The following is an 18,519-nucleotide window of genomic DNA, read 5'->3' as shown; positions in this document are numbered from 1 at the left end:
TGGCAGAACCGCCGTGCAGCAGCACAACCGAGAGAACACCAGGCCGCGCTCAGGGCTCGGTGGCTCCCGGCTGCCGGCGGCAGCGGTGCTTCCGGCGACGCCCGCTCCCGGCCGGTGCAGCAGCCGGTGCCGGGCTGCCCGGGGCTCCGGAGGGCGCTGCCGCGGCTTTCGAGTGTGTGCGGGACGTGCCGGGCGGCCCCGCGCCCCATGGCCGCCCCCGCCGCCAGCCCCGGCCCGGCGCGGCCGCGGCCCCGCGGTGCCCCCGGGGCGGCCAATGGGCGGCCAATGGGCGGGGCGGGGCTGCGGGCCCGGCGCTCGCAGCCGGACGGGGCGGCGGGCACGGACGGACCCGCGCCTCCGGCCCCGACAGCCCCGCGCCAGCAAAGGGAAGCGATGCTGATGCTGGACTGCAATTCAGAGGTGAGCTTTGCCAGGGGCTGTCTGTGGTTTTGTCTTACCTGGAGCCCAGCTGTGAAAGTGAATGAGATGTAGTTTGGCTGGAGCTGCTGCTGTTAATGTTGGGGCACTACCGCTGTCGATCGGTATTTCTGGTTAAGAGATTAAAAGCCAAAAAGTCTTTCTTGCACTGCTCTTTAAAAAAAAATATTTTAAAAGGTAGTCTCAAGGGATGTGAAGGTCCAGTGATTTGGAAGGGGAATGTTTTTTGCTGTGATGCACTGTTCTGACACCTGCCTTGGCTTACACTGGCAGTAACATTTCTTTTTTTCTTTTGGTGTCTTGTTTCAGTCTGGAAGTTTCAGCAGCCTATTTGAGACAGGAACCGGTGTGAATGCACCTGCAGATGCCTCTGGTCAGTCTCCAGCTCACTTAGCTGCTTGTGGTGGTGAAGCTTTTTTTCTACTTTGGCAGCTGCAAACAGGAGCAAATTTGAACCAACAGGTAAAAAGCACAAACATTTTATTCCTTCCACTTCCAATCTGGCATGTCAGTAAATCCACGTAATATTATTTACATGCTTTTTATCTAAGAGAGGGTTTTTTTAATACTCATTTGTATTGCATGAGGTATCTGGATTTGCTTATTCTAGAGTAACTTCTAGAATGAACCAGAAATACTGTCTATGTTGCATTGGTAACTTGCAATGTATAATTTCATTTTCACACTTACAGAGCTGCATGCAGATGTCTAAACAACTTAATTCTTTTACACAACTGGGTATTTATTTTTCCTCCAAAGATTTGTCCCTACTTCCAGTAAATGTAAGGATTCTTACTCGATCGAGTTGCTTGTCTATTTCCTTATACCTCTGAGCCGGTAGCAAACTCAGATTGCTGTGATTGCTGGTCACAGCAATCCCTGAATGGTGCTAAGAGATGCTGATAATCTGCGTAGAGAGTATTCTGTTTAAGTTATCTTTTAGATAGACAAAGGTTAAAAATGAGTTCTGCAGGAGACAGCACTTTTACTTTGTGGTGATGAATACATGAGACATTTAATGGTAGTTACCAAGTATGCTTTACTAGCTATATTCCTTTAACCTATCTTTCAGCTCACAACAGACTGGTATACATAAACAGTTATTTTAGAGAACAAGACAGCTTTATCCTACTCCTCTTCTTGCAAATGACTGTTATATATAAACTGTGTTTTTAGGATTGCCTTGGAGAAGCCCCGATACATAAAGCAGCAAAAGTTGGAAGTTTGGAATGTCTTGCTCTCCTTGTTGCTGGTGATGCTAAAATTGAGTAAGTTGAGCGACATTTAGTAAATTCAGTAAGAGTGTGAAAGGATGTGCATTTTACAGAGTGCATTTAACTTGCTCAGAACACGCATGCTAAGGCTGCAAATATAGCATGCCTATAGCCATATGAGTATTAAAAACTGACATAAACACCAAATGAGCACAGACCGGTGCTGACAAGTTGTTTAGCTATATACCTCTGCGGTAACTGCTGAGAGAATACTCCTGATCATAATCTTACCCTCGTCTTGCCTTTCTGATATGCTAAGACAGTAATAGCCTGATGACAAATTTATTTTAAAATAATTATTCCTTTCTGTATTTAATACCAGCCCCCTTGGCAAATCTTCTTGGTATTGATTCTCAAGACTTATTTTTATACACCTGTGTAAATTACCACTTAGTCAGTGCTTGCTCATTATTCCAGTTTAATTGGTTATTGTTAATTCTGTATTTCAGCTTGTGCAACAACAGTGGACAAACAGCAGCAGACCTTGCAGTGGATTATGGCTTTCTGGAATGTGCCAAGTTCCTCAGGACAATTCAGCACACTCAGACAATGAAACTGAGAGGACAGTCTGGATACTTGCTAAGTGACAGACATGGCTTGTGGAGAGAGGATCCAACTGCACAGAAACAAGAAAGCGAAACCAGCAGATACATAAACAGGAAGAGGAGAAGATCAGATGGTATGTAATAGTGTTGGTTTAATACAATTCAGAATATTTTAAAAACGTTATTAGCATCTAAGTAAAACAAATGTGTGTCAGACACAGAGCAGTTAGATTTAGAAGCCTCCTAGTAAGGATGAACTTGCATAGGTACTTAAGGTTAGGGTCTTCTTGGAAATGGACATGTGGAATGCCACTTAAGAGGCTACTTTAATACAGAAAAAATAAAAATCATAGGTACTCTTCATGATGTACTGATGACATAGCTACAGACTTATTTTGTTTGTTTCTATGACAGATCTTGTCTCCTAGCTGCCAGAAAAAACAGTAATACCAACATGAAATATGGGGAATCCGAAGTCTGAAGAACCATGACTGGATGAAATACTGAGCAGTCAGATGTGTGTGCTGGGACATTGTCTCCTTCTGAGAAGGAGGAAAGCTTGTTTATTGTTACTTCTTACAGAAGAATGTTGTGAGGTTTTTTCCCCCCCTGGAATACTTGTATTCGTTCAGCTATAAATAAATGATGATGGAAAAATGAATTCTCTTGGTTTTTTTTCTGTGTAAATATGAGAGCAAAATTAATAAAATGCAGTAAATATAGCCATTTTTTTTCCCACTCCTAAAGTGCATCATCAAGAATACCAGCAACAAACAAGGCCTTTGAACAGATTCATAATGGACACAGCAGCTGGCTAAGTGGAACCCTAAAGGCAGAGGACAGTGTATCTTTTTGTCATGAAAATATTCCATAAAACAAAAGGATTTGGCATTTAATCTATAAAGATTCTAATAGAAGAGAAAATACTATATAACCCTAAAATTGTGCTATGAAAAATTACAGAGTGTTTGTTGCCTAGTACAATGCATTTGTAAGGATACAGTTCAAAGCAGGTAACTCTTATTTCTAGAGGTTTCATTAAAAAATATAGTTTCTCAATTTAAGTCATTCAACCAACATTTCTATTTCAACTGGGTTTTGATTGACTTAAAGCATTATTTTGATAAATAACAGGACAGTTTTATCTAGATTAGCTACTATTCTGTCTCAGCGCGTTCAGTGTAAGACTGAATTTAAATAGCTTTTGGTCGTTGAGGTAGGCACAGATTATAATAGGCGTCCTTGTTCCAGAACTCCGGGCCCTTCCATCCACACCAGCCCTGCCCAAAGAAAAGCAAGACAGCTTTTAAATCTACTTCAAATTCTGTTTTTTCCTGTCTACTATAATTGAGTCTATTCTAATTTTACTAATCATACTAATCGAAGATGTATGAATTATTTTCAAATGTCTACAGAATGCAATGGCAATTTTCAGAAAGCTCTCTACATACCTGGAAACACATTAATGAAAACATACTACAAATACTCTCTCCCCTCTCTCCCCCTTCCTCCCTCCCCAGCTTAGTTTTTAGAAAGTATCATCTTCCCATCCCACCTCCCTTCTGCTGCTCCTGAGAGGCTCTGAAAGTCCGTCATTCTCACAGTTTTCCTTTCTTATCCTGAATCCTTGCCTTCTTTGGTAACAGTTGATATTTCAGCCCCAAACAGAGCTCCTAATACCAGAAATTGTGCTATTCAACCTGATTCAGCAGAAGCAAATAGTCTAACAAAAGCTTTCAATTTTGCAGCGTACCACATTATTGGAGGTGTTCTTAAAGAGCCTCACTTTTGATGAGGAAAGTGGGTTCTGCATTTATTTTATCCTTCTGGACCACTGAACCATTCTTTACAGCTAGTAGCTGTAACAGCCTTTGGTCATATATATTCTTTGGAAATCGTTTCTTCCTGATCATTTCAAGCTTTGATCATTATAGGCCAGCAAAATATTTCTTAAACAGCTCTTTTTTTGTTTGTTGTTGTTGGTTTTTTGGTATCTTTTTTTGTTTGTTTGTTTTTCTGTTTATTTGGGTTTTTTGTTGGGCCTACACAAGGGTATCAAAGATTAGAAATAAAAGTTGGTATTTTCAACTTAATATGAAAAACAGAAAAGACACTGATTAGCTAACACTTAAAGGATTATTTAGCTGCTTTTAGAGTTTACATTTCTGATGCTATATTTACTGGTTTGTAATGGGATGCGTCATCCCTTTTAGTGGCTTTAAAAGTGGAAATTACATTACACACTCTTAAGCGGTTTGGAGTTTTTCCACATTTGCAAAACAATTCAGTACCTACCCTCTGAACATTGTTCAAGGCCTGATCTGAGAATGGTTAGTGTTGGATTTTACACTATCATCAGAAATCACTTTTACAATTTAAAATAAATTATCTTCTCTGCTTCATTTAGAGCATCATACAGCCTGAACAGAATTTTCTGTTTTATTCAAAATACAAAATACATTTATCATATATACTCCTGGATAAAGGGGAGATGGGTGAATTCATACAAAATAAAGAACACTGCTTTATAGTACTTGCTGATCTTTTACATCTCCAAAGACAGTATGTTTCAGAAACTGACAATACTTAGTGTATTGTAGCATGCAGGTTAACTGGGGTCAGTGCTTCTTCCATAAAGAATGGAGAAGCCATTCAACAAAATGGCAAATTTGCATTTGGCTGGACATTATTTTTTAAACTCCAAAATACATGAATATACATAAATGTGTGAGTATATATGTGCATCAAGCCTCACCTTTTCCAAAATAACATGCAGATCTTCTCCTCCAGTGTAATGTGGGTCTAGAATCAAGTATTTTATGTGCCCTGTAGTCTCATTCCAAGCCACTCCTAATATTGTGTGAGCCAAAACACCTCCACCTAAAATAGGAGAAACACATATAGCTGATTTTTTTTTCATTGGGATTGACTTAATGTGCAAGGGTTAAATAAAAGTACATCAACACCTTTAATTAACAGATTAGCTTTTATCAAGATGATTCTGAAAGTGTCTGACATGAGATTCTTCACATTATTAAACAATATATCTTTACTACATCTAAGAAAGGTTAGTTGTAGTAACTAAAATAAGTAGAAATGCATTTTCCAAATTTGTTCCAAGTCAGCAAGGCAGACTGAATCCTCAACACTTCCACCAGACGAAGTCAAGAATATTTCAAACATCTCTTCTGCACTTTAAAGAAACCTAACTGTAGGAAAGAAATCTGCAAAATTTCCTGGTTGTAAAAGGACTAAAATAGAAGAGAAATCAGAACTCCTGGAAGAAGTTTATCTGCTGTTTTCTACTAAGTTATGTCAATGAATATTAGGGGCAGAATAGTGAATTCTAATTTCCCTTTCCCCAGCCTGCAAACAGGAAAAAGGGATATTTTGATGAGATGGGCACAGGTTAACTCTTGAATGTTTCTTTCAGATAACATGCAATACTTTACGTCCCCACAGTACTGTAGTAATAACTCCACAAAGCATGTAGGGATTGCAAAATCGCTGGAAGAATACAAGCAAAAACAATCCCCAAACCCCACCCTCAAAAAGCCCAACTCCAATGATAACAAAAATTAAACAACCTACAAGGGAGCTTTATAGGGAATGGTAAGTTACAGACTAAAAGATTTTTCAATATTGGATTGTACATTCTTGAAATTCAAAGAGGCTGCTGAAAGGCCAAGAATATTTAATAGAATCATAGAATGGTTTGGATTGGAAGGGACTTTAAGTATCACCTAGTTCCAACCCCCCTGCAATGGGCGGGTCACCTCCCACTTGACCAGGTGCTTAAAGCTCCATCCAACCTGGCCTTAAACACTGGGCCCCTGGCCTTGGGCCATCCACAGCTTCTCTGGGCAGCCTGTTCTTCTGTCTCACCACCTTCACAGGGAAACATTTCTTCCTAATATCTAATCTAAACCATCACCATATCAAAGTCTGGACTTCTGGCACCTCTGTTTTGAGAAAGTTACACTGTGTTATGGAATGACGAATACAGACTGCAAAATTGCTTAAATTAATGTTATTAAAGTTGAAAATAGTAATATCAATATTACTCATTTCCTAAAACACAGCATGGAAAAAATAGTTTAATTAACATCACAGTATTTTTACAAATGGCACTTCTTATCATACCAGTATTTCAGATTATTAAAACTATTCTTAAAGCAAATTTGGATAATACCCTTCTCTTCCAAGCCAGATAAACAATGCTCTTCTCTGAGAGGAAGTTTTGGGGAACTCTATGAACTTCTGCTTCTTAGAGAATGGAAGTCAGGTCAAGTTCTGACTTAATAGCAATATTTAAAAACACCCTTTAGACTGGCTTTTGTTACCATGTTTAATTAATACTGAGCTTGAAAGAAATAATGAATAAAAAGCTACCAACTAGACTAAACTGTATCATTTTTGAGGCTGCCTTGGGAAAACTGTAATTTTTAATTCGTCTACAGTTTTGATTAACTCTTGTACAGTAAATTAAATGGGTTCTCATTGAAACGAAATTCAGCACAGGGAGGCCACGCCCTTTCATTACCATTTGTCAACACTCAAGCACTTACCAATCATAACTGGAGTTCCCTCGGTCTTGAAATGATTAGCAAGCTCTCTTCCCTGCAACGCTAGTTCAGAACCCTGGCTAGGTAAGAAAAACAATAGCAGATTTGTCATTTTGTCTAGGTTTACTTCTCCAATTATCCATTAAACTCGTTCACTGCATAGATAACCAATTAGAAGGTCTCTTGGATTATTCCTGTGTAAACTTCCTGAGAAAATCTGAAAAACACTTTCTAACACAAGGTCTATTTGCTAGGCAAGGAAATTAATACAGACATTTTTAATGTCTTGTATTTATATTTCTTTATATAGTGACTAATATTTTTAAAGCCCCAGTGAGAGTCTGTGTGCCTGCTTCCCAAGTACAGAGAATTGATTAAATGCAGACAGAATACAAAACTGGGAAATGGTGCATTTAGTATAATGGATCCAGTACTGGTATTGCTGGTGCAGCTGTGAACTCTTATTTTCATAAAGAATTAGAAATGCTAGCTGGAAATAAGCCCAAGACAAAAATGCTATCCACTGCCAGTGACCAGCTGAAAAAGCTGCATGATTGTTTCCTCTTTCCGGCATGGTAGTGACGTTGGTTTTTCATAACACTGAGATAAACTGGTGCTCCCTTGTAGCAGCACTACAAGCAATTCTATCCAGTTCAGAAAAGAATGTATTCTATATTCTCATATGCAGGAATAACAATCTTCTTACTGGCAGGGCTCGTCATAGATGCTATAAATAATAGGTGGATCATCTCCAAGTACAAGCTCTGGTACAAAAAAAAAGGATTAAAATACTAAAGACCTGAACTATTTTCCTAACATCCCCATGGAAGGATCCCCATCACCATGCTCTTGTGGAATAGCTATAGTTTGAATTTACTCTAAATAAACATAACACATGAGAAGTATTTTGATTTGTATTTTCATACAGACTCTTAGTGTATGTTCTTAATTTCACGATTGTATTTATTTAATGTTCAGGGTCTTATTAGTCAGCTAATAGTGTTGGCTTAGTGCTGCCTAAATGATAAAAAATATGGTAATTTTTCTTCTGATAAATGGTAAGGACTATTCTTTTTGTCCCAAATATCTTCTTAGGGTCCTTCATTGTGTATGAGAGCATCAGATTGTCAGAATGGAAACAAATTCCTTGCTTTATATGTCACACAAATGCAGAAAGGGGAACATTATTTTCCAGACTTCTGAACAATTTGCCTCAATCCTAAACTCACAAGTTAGGTCTGTAGCCACAGTAATTATTTGTCAGTGTACATTCAGTTCTCTGTGGACATCAGACTGTGTGCCTGCATCAAAAATTGTGGTGCAAAGGAATAGGATGAATTCCATATCAGTTTGCATACCATGAAGGAATTTACAGATTAAGCACACCCACTGGGAGTCACATTTCTTGTGGAAGCATTAGACCATAGCTTTATGAAACTGGGCAATTTGCATATTATTAAGCAATTTATAGCAACTGGAAACAGGAACCCCAAGCTCCCAAGAAATTAACACTACCTTCATCTATAAGCACTTAGTACAACTAAAGGTAAGAATAGAGGGTTAATGAGCAAAGAACCCTTGAAAGATTTATTATCTCTATAATTATACCTCTTCTCCCATGTACTGTAATCACGATTTGCATTTTAAGGCATTCAGTCTTTTTAGCAATTACCAAGCTACTAAGCAGATAGTGATTCTTACCTGACAAATAATATTTTGGATGTTATTCCAAAAAGCTGATTCAGAACAAGCTGTACCTCAATCGAACCAATCCACTGCCGTGACCCAACAAATGCTGCAGGCTTGTCTCCAGCATCAACCAGTGCCTTTGCAACACCACAATGAGGAAGAAACAGAAATATTAACAACATATAGCAGGGAATTCCACCCTTTTTGTCAACCAAATAGGTTTATATATATGAGCATGTGTTTTGAACCTAGCTAGTCAAAAGCAGACCAATGAATGTTAAATTCATTCACTGCAGTTCTGTTTTGGAAATGTTCCTTTGAGCAGTAATGCAGAACTGTGTCCATGAGCAGAGACAACAATCCTAGGTCCACAGGCAGACTTCAGGCTGGGAGGGCGACCACTGAGCTCTTTAATAATGGAGTGCATCATCTGTACACTGAAGAAGCCACTTCACAGACTGAAAGGCTTGGATTTCTATTCAAAGCACTCCGGAAAGGATGCATAAAATAGTGCTCTGAGGAAGAGGCTACTGATCCGTGTCAAAGGTTATGGTTTATTTTAAACTCTTCCTCATTCTGAGGCTTATATGTTACATTCAGCACTTGAGAGGGGCCTTTTCTGCTCAGGACACAAAGCCCAAAGGTCTTCTGCAGGCTACTACCCTCTTTTAGACACCTACAAATACTACAGGAGTGCACGGATTTCAATGGCATTCAGATGTGGATTGAGAACTGTTCAGGAAATGTGGTTTTACCTTTAGTATTTACATCCCTGCCACATATGATAAATGCTTTTTCACTGAATGAAACTTTACAAAAATGTTCAGTAAATAAATAAAACATGAAGAATTATATTTAGAAGACTGAAGGTAACTGCAGTATTCCTTGATAGGCATACTCAAGAATGGGTATTAGCTACAAGTCTACAATTTTACTTCAGTGCTGTTAACAGAAATTAACATATTCAGGTATGCATTTCAATTCAAAACAGAAAAAGAAGTGAAAGAGAGTTCAAAAATCAGGAAAAGTACACTACTGTAAAAGGCAAAGTTGCAGAAGTTGTCAGTAAATTCCTGTATAGCATCTGGGAACTAATCCAGCTGTCACTGAATATGACAGCCAGTTTTAAAACTGAGTTTAGCATGACACATTGGGTTCTTTGTTCTTTTCATTTCACAAAAACACTGAAAATGTCATATCACAGCTTCTAATAGAACATTAATCCAAGGAAACATTTAAAAGATTATTTTAATGTATCTTATTTGAACAGATAATGTCACTCAAAGCAGATAAACAATTCAGAACCACCAGTCCAATTTAAGGGACAAAAGATATCTTCTAAAATATATGAATTTGATATTTTAAAATAATCTACATAAACCTTTTTAGACAAATATGCATAAAATAATCTCCTTAAATGTTCTGTACCTGTTGAATTTCCTTGTGTGTTGGTATAGGTCTATCCATGTAGCCTTGGTGCTTGAACCAAGAGCAGATTGTCTGCAGAGACCGATAGGCACAGCCCCAGCCACTGTCATCCATGCGGTCCTGCATATAGTGGTGGTAACTGTATACACCTTGCACTAAATAAACCTGCACAGAAGGGGAGAACACAGAGCCATCTGATCACACTTGCATCAGTTTTCAGAGAAGTCGTATGACCTGTCACTACCACTGTAAAGTTTTCAGTTGGGGACTGCAAATCTTTGGAAGATTGAAAGGGTCATTATTCACACATGATTACTGCACTTGGTTTTGTCTCCTAAACTTCTCTGTTCATAGTTTTAGTTTCTTGTCCTGGTTCTGAGGAACTTTTTTGAATACATGCTAAAAACATGGACATTATTTTCACAAGAAAATCCAATTTCTTTGGGACAAATACAGCAAATTAAAGCAATGCCATTTTGTGCAGAGAAGCCCTTTTGCTTGAAAGGTCAAGCCAATTATTTCATTTCTCATCTACACATCATTGACTATCTAAATTACTTCTTTCAATAAAAAAAAAAAAACCTCAATTAAAATGAAAAGATACTTTCTGCAAAATGTTGCAATTTAAACTTACCATACCAGACTCCATGCCAGGTGAACTAAGATGTAAATGTGGATTTCTGAGATACCCATCTTTATATGGTTCATCTGGAAAATGATAAGCATTTGCTCTCTTGAAATATGGTCTGTCACAAGGCAGATTGTATAACCCATGCAATTCCTACATGCGAGTTCAAATAAAAGTAAGAAACACAATTCAAATTTTGGATTAAAGGAAAGACCACATTGTAAGCAGCAATAAAGATATAATTTTAACAGCACAGTATAGCAAATTATTGAAATAGGCTTAATTAAACATTCAGCAGTTATGTTCACTACTAGACCTCATCTCTCCAGGGAAGCTCATGCAGGCTTACCTCCCATCTCAAGGGCCCACTACTTTATGCAGTCTTGTTACATAACACCTGCTGCTGGGGCCCCACTAAAAATACCATGAGTAACAGGTTTGTTATGAAAGCATGATAAAATACACCATCATAGAAAAGGATTACAGCTTCATCTACACAGTAATGTAGATACACCAAATTATAATCTTAACTGATACTGAAGCATACGAATAACATGTACTGAGACAAAGTAAAGGTATTGGGCTTATGGTTCAAGCAGATTCAGTTTATTTTAAAATCTCTAAAGCTCTGTTTGCCACACAGCAGCCACATTTAAAAGAGATATATTGTCTTATTTCACAGAGCTTAAGAGTGGAAGGCATGATGAGATCATCTAGGATAATGTATGTAGCACAGGTAATACATTTTAGGCAGGTGACCCAGCACTGAACCCAGCTACAGGAGCTGCAGTAACACTCCCATCAGTGGGTAAGCGTGAACAGCAGACAGAGAGCAGGAAACACAGGCAGTGCCACCAGTGCCTGAGGCCTCTGCAAACACAAAGCTAGACTGGGTTTTATACACCCAGTAATGCTTCACATAGAAAAAATCCCCACAGCTTCTACGCCTCTAAGCTGCAGAATATTCTTTCCCTGCTCTCAGTACATGAAACTGTGTGACCTACACTGGTATCAGTCTCAATCTGAAAGGACTGCCACATCTTGGCATTCTTTCACCTTACCCATATTATTCTTTCTAGATGTGCCAACCCAAAGGCAAAAACAAGCTAAAAACTAGCTAAGTCTGGTCAGCTGTGAGCTACAAAAAGCAGCCCCCTCCAAACAGACAAAAACCCCACAACACCATAAAACCCCAAGAAAGAAACCAAAACTAAGAAACCAATACTACCCCTTTCAGGACGTTTCTTAAAACCTGAATGCAGTAATACATCAACAGTAAGCTGATGTTCTACCACAGAAGAACAAAAAAAATGAGAAATTCAAAGAATACTGTACTGGAAGTATAATTTAGAGAAAATATTTATCAACCAAATTTTATGTACTTCTAAAGTTTCTGTTGTTCCCTTACAAAAATTGTATCTGGCACATTCTATAAAATAACTTCTAATACATCAAGCTTCTTCATTCAGTATACTGCTTTGGTTATAATAAAAATAAATCTAAACAACAGCAGTATCTGCTGTTGACATTGACTAAATGGAAAGCCTTACCACTGCTTCAATTGCAGTAATTAAAAATAAAAAATCAGATTCTATTCCAGTTTGTTGGCTTTACCTTTCTGTAACTTTCCAGCTGATCATCTGAAATACCCGTAGGATATGAGACTGTTATGAGGTGATTTTTTCCTGGTAACATGAAATGAAATTGTTCTGGTACCACAATTGATGTTCCTTTCACATATTTCATGATACATCTTTCCATGTCAGTTAATTGCCCATGAATTGCTTTCACTAGGAGATTCTGTACCCTGAGAAGTACAAGGGAGAATATTTCAAATGATTGTGAATCATTTTTTCTCACAGCTGTGAGTTATACAATACCTAAATGCATGTCTGACCTGGTGAGATGACTGCACTACTTCAATGCTTCTGCTCCCACAGGGAAAGGCAGAGCCCAACTGTGCCTTACTCAAAGCTGGTCCACACACAGAAACGAGTCCCTACTGATTCAGTCCTCCCAAATGTGGCTACCCTGCTCTCTTATCAGAAACACAATCAGTATGAGCATTTGCCAAAATAAAAATTAAATGGTTTTGTTTTGCATTTTATGCACTCCATTTAGCATCGTTCAGAGTCAAATCCTATGGAAAAAAAGCAAGGAAAAAATACACAGGCAGAGTCAAATGTTTTCCATCTGTACCAACCCTGCTGCAGCCCCAAATGTAGAGCTGAGATTACAAAGACTCATCAAATACATCCCAGCTCTCACTTTTATACACCTCACATATAAACATTTCTAGAATGTTTTCCTGATTTTCTCAATTCCTTGCTAAGCAATGGTTATGAGTTATCAAATCTGTCAGACATTGATAAACTGAATTTTTTATAGATAGCAAAAGGATCATGTCTCAAGATTATTAACAGCTGTCTACACGAGCTTTTATTATTTACACAGTTAGAAGTACACCACAAAAATACTATATACTTTTCATTAAACTGATGAATGATATAGTTTGACTTCATTATTTCAAGAAAAAGCAGAAATTATGCTGAAAAATTCCACGTCCAGGATAACACTTACTTTCCCCACGGTTCTTCTGGAGAAACAGATACAACAACATCAACTGGTAATGTCATATTTATGTAGTGGTGTTCCTTCTTTTCCCTTTCAATGACTGGAGCCAAAGCAGCTAATGAAGATGTCATTTCCAACATGAGGTCTACATTGATTATCTGCTGCTGCAGAGTATAAAGACACCAATATTACATCTCCAACTACACATGAATCAAGAAGGCAAAAGTAAAGTTGCAGATATTTGGTATCAAACTCATTAATTAAATACTTGGGTTAAAAAAATCTGGTAATATTAAAGACAAACTTTTATGTGCTGATCTACCATAGGTGGATTTCTGCATTCATGTTGAGTCTCAATGACTTCAAAAGCCTTCTTTAAAGTCATGCCAATGCCTATTTGTGTACGGAAAGGCCTAGGGAGGGCAAGTCCAAAAATGTTTAAATGATAATTTGTCTTATATGTTGGAAACATACCGTATCCTGTAACTTTTTATCCTTTTTTTTGCCATGCTTTCGTTTGGTCTCATCATCTTGATCAAATCTGAATTGTCAACAGAAGGAGAAATTTCTATAATATGAAATTAATCTGTTAACCTTCCCTGCCCCCCCCCCCACCCCGTTTTTAAATATACTTACTGTATAAATCGTCTTATCTCCTTACATGCAGACTCATCAGTCAGCTCAGGAATTGTAGTCATACCATTGTTAGGCCACACATAGACTGAACTGTGGCAAATTCTGAACACAAGAACCTCTGAGGATAGTTTGTTTTCTAGATCACTGAAAACATATCCTAATGCCTTTTTTGTTGATGCCTCTGAAACACAGTAATGATATAATTAGCCTAGAAAATTCCCTCACCATTTTTTTATAGCTGTTGGGCATACATTTAATAAAATTGTTTTGACTTGGAATAAAAATGCAAGTGCTGTTATGATCAGAGAAATGACCGGGTAAACAAAACTGAGTTAAGATTTCAATTAACAGGTCTGTCTGACACATTCACACTCACCTCCCTGAATGAGAGTGTACTGTTTCTCTAAGATGCTGTCAAACTTCCAGGAGAATAATCTACTCTGCTGTCACCACATCTAATAAGTCTTAACCAAGCCTACAGCTGCAAACAAACTTTTATGTACAAATTTTTATGTATATTTAGACTTTTGAAAAAATCCTGAAAATATTCAATCTAAGTCACTCACATGTTTCTGACCTCATATCATTGTTCAGAAATACAAACTAAAACCAGACTAAATCTTTGGAAAAGCAGGGCCTACATTCTAGCTGAGGACCAAATTTTGGCCAACATAAACCTGTACGCCACAGTCAGGTTTGCCTGAATCTTTATTACTGGTACGTACAGCTGTCTTTCAGAGCTTGGTAAGGTGTTTTACCCACATCTTACAACCTGAAACAGTAATGGATATGACACTATTGGATATGATAGAGTAACTTTGGCACATTAGCCACATTTTTTTCCTTACTGTGAAGGTTAAAAACCATAACTTTGAATACAGTAAGTTAAAAAAGCCTAACAAGCTATCAAAGACTATGCTGTATCTCTCTGATGCATCAACTTAAATTTGGTCACTATTAGATAACTTTTGTACTAGAAATCTGTAAAAACTACATTACTAGAAAAGCCAAAGGAAAATTGCTCCAAAAGAAAAAACACTGCCCTTCAAAAGGAGCAGTGTGCCATATTTACCCAATAACAGGTGTGAATACCATACACTTGGACAATTCAAACACCGCTCTGCTTCACTGTGGTTACAATTCACTACACTGTAGACGAAGTCAAATAACCCAACTAAGGATGCACTCACAAAAATCTGCTTTGGAATAGGCAAACCTATTCAACACTTCTGCTCCACGTCATGAATTCCAATAAGCCCAAGTTCCTTACCAAGGTTCACTAGATGGAATTCAGTGTTTCTGCTAGACACATCCTTTCAAAATGCAGAATGACCAAGAGCTGAGCTCAAAACAGGCTTCTTCCCCCATCCTACCCTATCACAGCCCAATGGCCACTGATCAGGTGGGCCACCCTGAGCAGGTCTTCTGAGGAGAATGTCACTTTACTGTAACAATGGAGGACTACAGGAGCCCCTTAATGCCTTATGGACTAATCCCTTGCTATCACATGGAATTGCAGTAGTCAATCTTGCCTAAATTCAGTAGAGTGACTTGTTAGCTTGCTCCCCTTCTCTATTTCTCTGGACAGATTGGACCACAGTCTCAAAACTGCATTATTAATACAGTCCCATTATAATAAAATCCATTGCCTTAAAGCTATTGTTTGCTTAGAATTTTAGGGTCAACTTCAGCTTCAAGCTGAAAAATGATCCCAATAACATATCCATAAGTAAGAAGTATATGCAAATTAAAAATGTCAATGTAAAGTTTATTTCAAATTAAATTAAAAAACACAGGGTGGAAAAAAGTGTCAGAAAATTTATGGAGATAAAGAATAATCTTTACAGGTTTGTGTATAAGCACTTAACACCTTGTAAAATGCCAAGAAAATCAATATAACAAACAGTTTCTTAATAGAAGTTCATATAAGTATTAAGAAATCTATTAGTATTATAAACACACCATCAGTAGTTGCAAGCTGAAATGCAAGATCCAAGCCTCCTCTTATTCTGAAGAGTATATCCATAGCTTCTAGAATTACCTAAGGAGGAAAAAAAGCAATGAAAATGAACAGCCATTTCAACATATCTTCTCTCAAGCCACAACTCACTGCTGTTATACCACAGTATGTAAGCACAACAGCAATTACTGCAGCCGCTCAGGTTACAGAAGGCCAGTGAATAAACATGGAAGTGCGTGGTGCAGCAGTGCACAGTCGCTGCAACCAGCGCCTCAATTACACCTAGGAACACATTTCCTACCTCGACAAAAAAAAGCCATAATTCTATACTTCTACCATATAGAAATACTTTAGGAAAAATGTCATTGTTTCTCATTGTTTCAATCCAAATGTTTCCCATAATAAACAGTCACACACACACACACAGACACATATATATTCTTCCAGCTCAAGTAAAGCAAGGACAGAACTGAGCAGAAAGATAAGTAGGCACATCTGCAAGTATGCATTCACGAGTTAGGAAACCACAGTTTCAGGGAAATGAGAAAAAATAAAGCGGGGATGATGTGACATGCACAGCCTCTAGAATTAAGGCTGAGTTTCATATTTGACAGGAGAGCTGCTTATGCCACCATAGAGACCAGCCAGCTGTTTCTTCCCACTTCCAAAGTCCCTGCTCTGTGTCCTCATAACTGCTCACTGCAGACATTTTACCAGAGAACTCATGCAGATGGAAAAACACCCTTCTATTTAGAGATGGTTTTATCAGATAGATCAATCCCCAATCAAGTTCAATGTACTAGACAAAAACAGCTGTGGCAGTACAGAGAGGAACAAAAGGTGATAGATGAGTGTGCGTATTGTTCAGTGTAACAGTCCACAGAAAGAATGCTTAACAGCTTTAACTGCTGCAAAAAACCACCAAGCACCAGGAAAAATAATTATACTAGGACCCTTTGGAAAGATTTATTACACAACTGTTTGCTTACAAAGTATGAGACACACATGCAATGGCATTGTTACTCATGAAATAAAAAACTCAAAACATAGGACTAATTTTCTTTCCATTAAAAGCATTCTAAAGAGAAATATGCAAAATATGCATGACTGTTAAAATATAATCATCTACTACAGTTTATCTGCTGGTGATGGATTTTCATGTTTCTGGAGATGATCACATGTTTCCAGTGATTCTGGAGTGCCAAGAAACAGTTTGGTTCCTGAAGCATAATCCTGAAGTATTTTAGATAACACAGTTATCTTCATTAATAGGGTCTTGGGGTATGGGACCCACAAAAGCTCCAGCCAGAATACGAAAAAATGTTTGCCTGGGTTGATGTAAAAGATGTTTTTTATTTGAATTATTACTATGCGAGAAGAATGCTCATGAATAAGAAGAACAGCTCTGCAAAAGGAGCTCTGATAGTGGCTCATCATGGACATTATAGAATCAATCACAGCATGGGTGAAGCTGGAAAGGACCACAGTAGGTCACAGAATCACAGAACCTTCTGAGTTGGAAGGGAACCACAAGGACAACGAGTGCAACACTTAAGTGAATGGCCCATAATGGGGATCAAACCACAACCTTGGTGTTAGGGTGATATGGTCCAACCTCCTTGCTCAAGCAGGGCCATCCTAGAACATATTGCACAGGATTGTGTCCAGACAGTTCCTGAATATCTCCACTGAGGGAGACCACAGTCTCTCCGGACAATCTGTTCCAGTGCTGTCACTGCACAGTAAAGAAGCTCTTTCTCGTGCTCAGGTGAAACTTCCTGAGCATCAGGTCCTGCCCGTTGCCTCTTGTCCTATCGCTTGGCACCACCGAGAAGAGCCTCGCACCATTATGATGACTTCTTCCAACAAATCCCTGACTAAAGCCAGGCAAGCTGAGTCCCCCAAGGGCGATGGAGAATGGCAGGGGGTATAGCAAGGCATCAGTGAGGGCGGCACCACCGCCGCCCGTGTGACACAACCTGCAGAAAGTGGATCGCGGGGGCTCAGCACCTCCCCCCGCGGTAGCCCTGCGGCTGGAGGCCCAAACGCCACGGCCGAGCGCGCATCCGGCAGCGGGGACACCGGTCCGCCCCGCCCGGCCCCGCCGCTAGCTCTGCCCGAGCGGGGGCGCTCCCCTCCGCGCTGAGAAAGGACACCCATCCACCCACCAGCCTACCTACCTAGTCTTCCACCCATCCATCCATCCATGCATCCGTCCCCCGGGGACGGGGAGAGGGGGGCCGGCCAGGGGAGGGGCGGACTCACCACGTCCGTCAGCGCCGCGGCGGGGGCCGGGCCCGGCCGCTTGCTGGCGGCGCACGCGCCCTGCGCCGGCGCGTGCGGGAGCGCCCCGTGGTGCCGGCGGGCCCCGCCTCCCCCGCGCCCGGGCCAGAGGCTTCCCCTTCGGCCGGGATGGGGCGGCCGCGCTGCCGCGAAGTTACCCCGGAATCACCCCGCAATCACCCGCCTTCCCTGCCGTGCTGCCGTGCCTGCCGGCGGCCGGCACTCTGCGGGGAGTGCGTGGGGCTAAGCGTTCTCTCCTTGGGCTGCCATGGCTGCGCTCAGCGCAGTGTGTCTGGGATCAGCGCCCTGCTGCCAAACGGTGCTGTTATTTCCTCCGCATTTCTGCAAATCCATGGGGAGACGCTCCAGAGTCCCTCTGGCCCGGCTGCTGCCTCGCGTTACTGCTCCTTCCAGGCCAGGCTTGGCCACATCCAGGTCCCAAAGTCGTCCCCATTAATCCCTTGATAAACGCTCTGTGCGTTAAGATGTAGAATTTAAC

At 39.8% G+C, this 18,519-nt stretch overlaps 2 protein-coding genes across 7 annotated transcripts; one reads left to right on the top strand and one right to left on the bottom strand.

Annotated features, from left to right (window-relative positions):
- Nucleotides 1-294: 294 nt before the first annotated feature.
- On the top strand, nt 295-2,918 carry ANKRD37 (ankyrin repeat domain 37). Its single transcript, XM_014263239.2, has 5 exons — nt 295-420; nt 748-900; nt 1,615-1,706; nt 2,162-2,391; nt 2,672-2,918. Exons 1-5 carry the CDS (start codon nt 394-396, stop codon nt 2,683-2,685), a joined length of 516 nt encoding a protein of 171 aa, XP_014118714.1. The 5' UTR covers nt 295-393; the 3' UTR covers nt 2,686-2,918.
- Nucleotides 2,390-18,048, bottom strand: UFSP2 (UFM1 specific peptidase 2). 6 transcript variants are annotated; one of them, XM_088056187.1, is made up of 12 exons: nt 18,003-18,048; nt 15,740-15,818; nt 13,778-13,958; nt 13,616-13,691; nt 13,148-13,305; nt 12,182-12,374; nt 10,574-10,720; nt 9,940-10,104; nt 8,524-8,648; nt 6,826-6,902; nt 5,013-5,137; nt 2,390-3,537 (listed from the first exon to the last, which is right to left on the bottom strand). In XM_088056187.1, the coding sequence occupies exons 2-12, from the start codon at nt 15,801-15,803 to the stop codon at nt 3,451-3,453; spliced, it is 1,398 nt and encodes a 465-aa protein (XP_087912313.1). In that variant the 5' UTR covers nt 15,804-15,818; nt 18,003-18,048; the 3' UTR covers nt 2,390-3,450. The 6 variants fall into 6 exon arrangements, with proteins under 6 accessions (XP_087912313.1, XP_087912315.1, XP_087912312.1 ...); XM_088056189.1 differs by having other exon boundaries at nt 13,616-13,682; nt 18,003-18,046; XM_088056186.1 differs by having other exon boundaries at nt 17,918-18,045.
- Between the last annotated feature and the right edge of the window lie 471 nt (nt 18,049-18,519).

The sequence above is a fragment of the Pseudopodoces humilis genome, chromosome 6 (assembly GCF_049639895.1).
Source record: "Pseudopodoces humilis isolate 2021_Gansu_Grassland_sample_001 chromosome 6, ASM4963989v1, whole genome shotgun sequence".
Taxonomy (NCBI): Eukaryota; Metazoa; Chordata; class Aves; order Passeriformes; family Paridae; genus Pseudopodoces; species Pseudopodoces humilis.
This window is presented reverse-complemented; position numbering and strand designations above follow the sequence as displayed.

What these genes read in the sequence shown, in the direction of transcription:
- ANKRD37 (XM_014263239.2), top strand. Translation starts at nt 394, where the DNA reads ATGCTGATGCTGGACTGCAATTCAGAG. An exon ending in TGCTGGACTGCAATTCAGAG is followed by an intron (nt 421 to 747) that starts GTGAGCTTTGCC and finishes GTCTTGTTTCAG; the next exon opens with TCTGGAAGTTTCAGCAGCCT. An exon ending in GCTGGTGATGCTAAAATTGA is followed by an intron (nt 1,707 to 2,161) that starts GTAAGTTGAGCG and finishes TCTGTATTTCAG; the next exon opens with CTTGTGCAACAACAGTGGAC.
- UFSP2 (XM_088056187.1), bottom strand. Translation starts at nt 15,803, where the DNA reads ATGGATATACTCTTCAGAATAAGAGGAGGCTTGGATCTTGCATTTCAG. An exon ending in ATAAAAAGTTACAGGATACG is followed by an intron (nt 13,306 to 13,615) that starts GTATGTTTCCAA and finishes TATACTCTGCAG; the next exon opens with CAGCAGATAATCAATGTAGA. An exon ending in GGGAACTCCAGTTATGATTG is followed by an intron (nt 5,138 to 6,825) that starts GTAAGTGCTTGA and finishes CTCCTATTTTAG; the next exon opens with GTGGAGGTGTTTTGGCTCAC.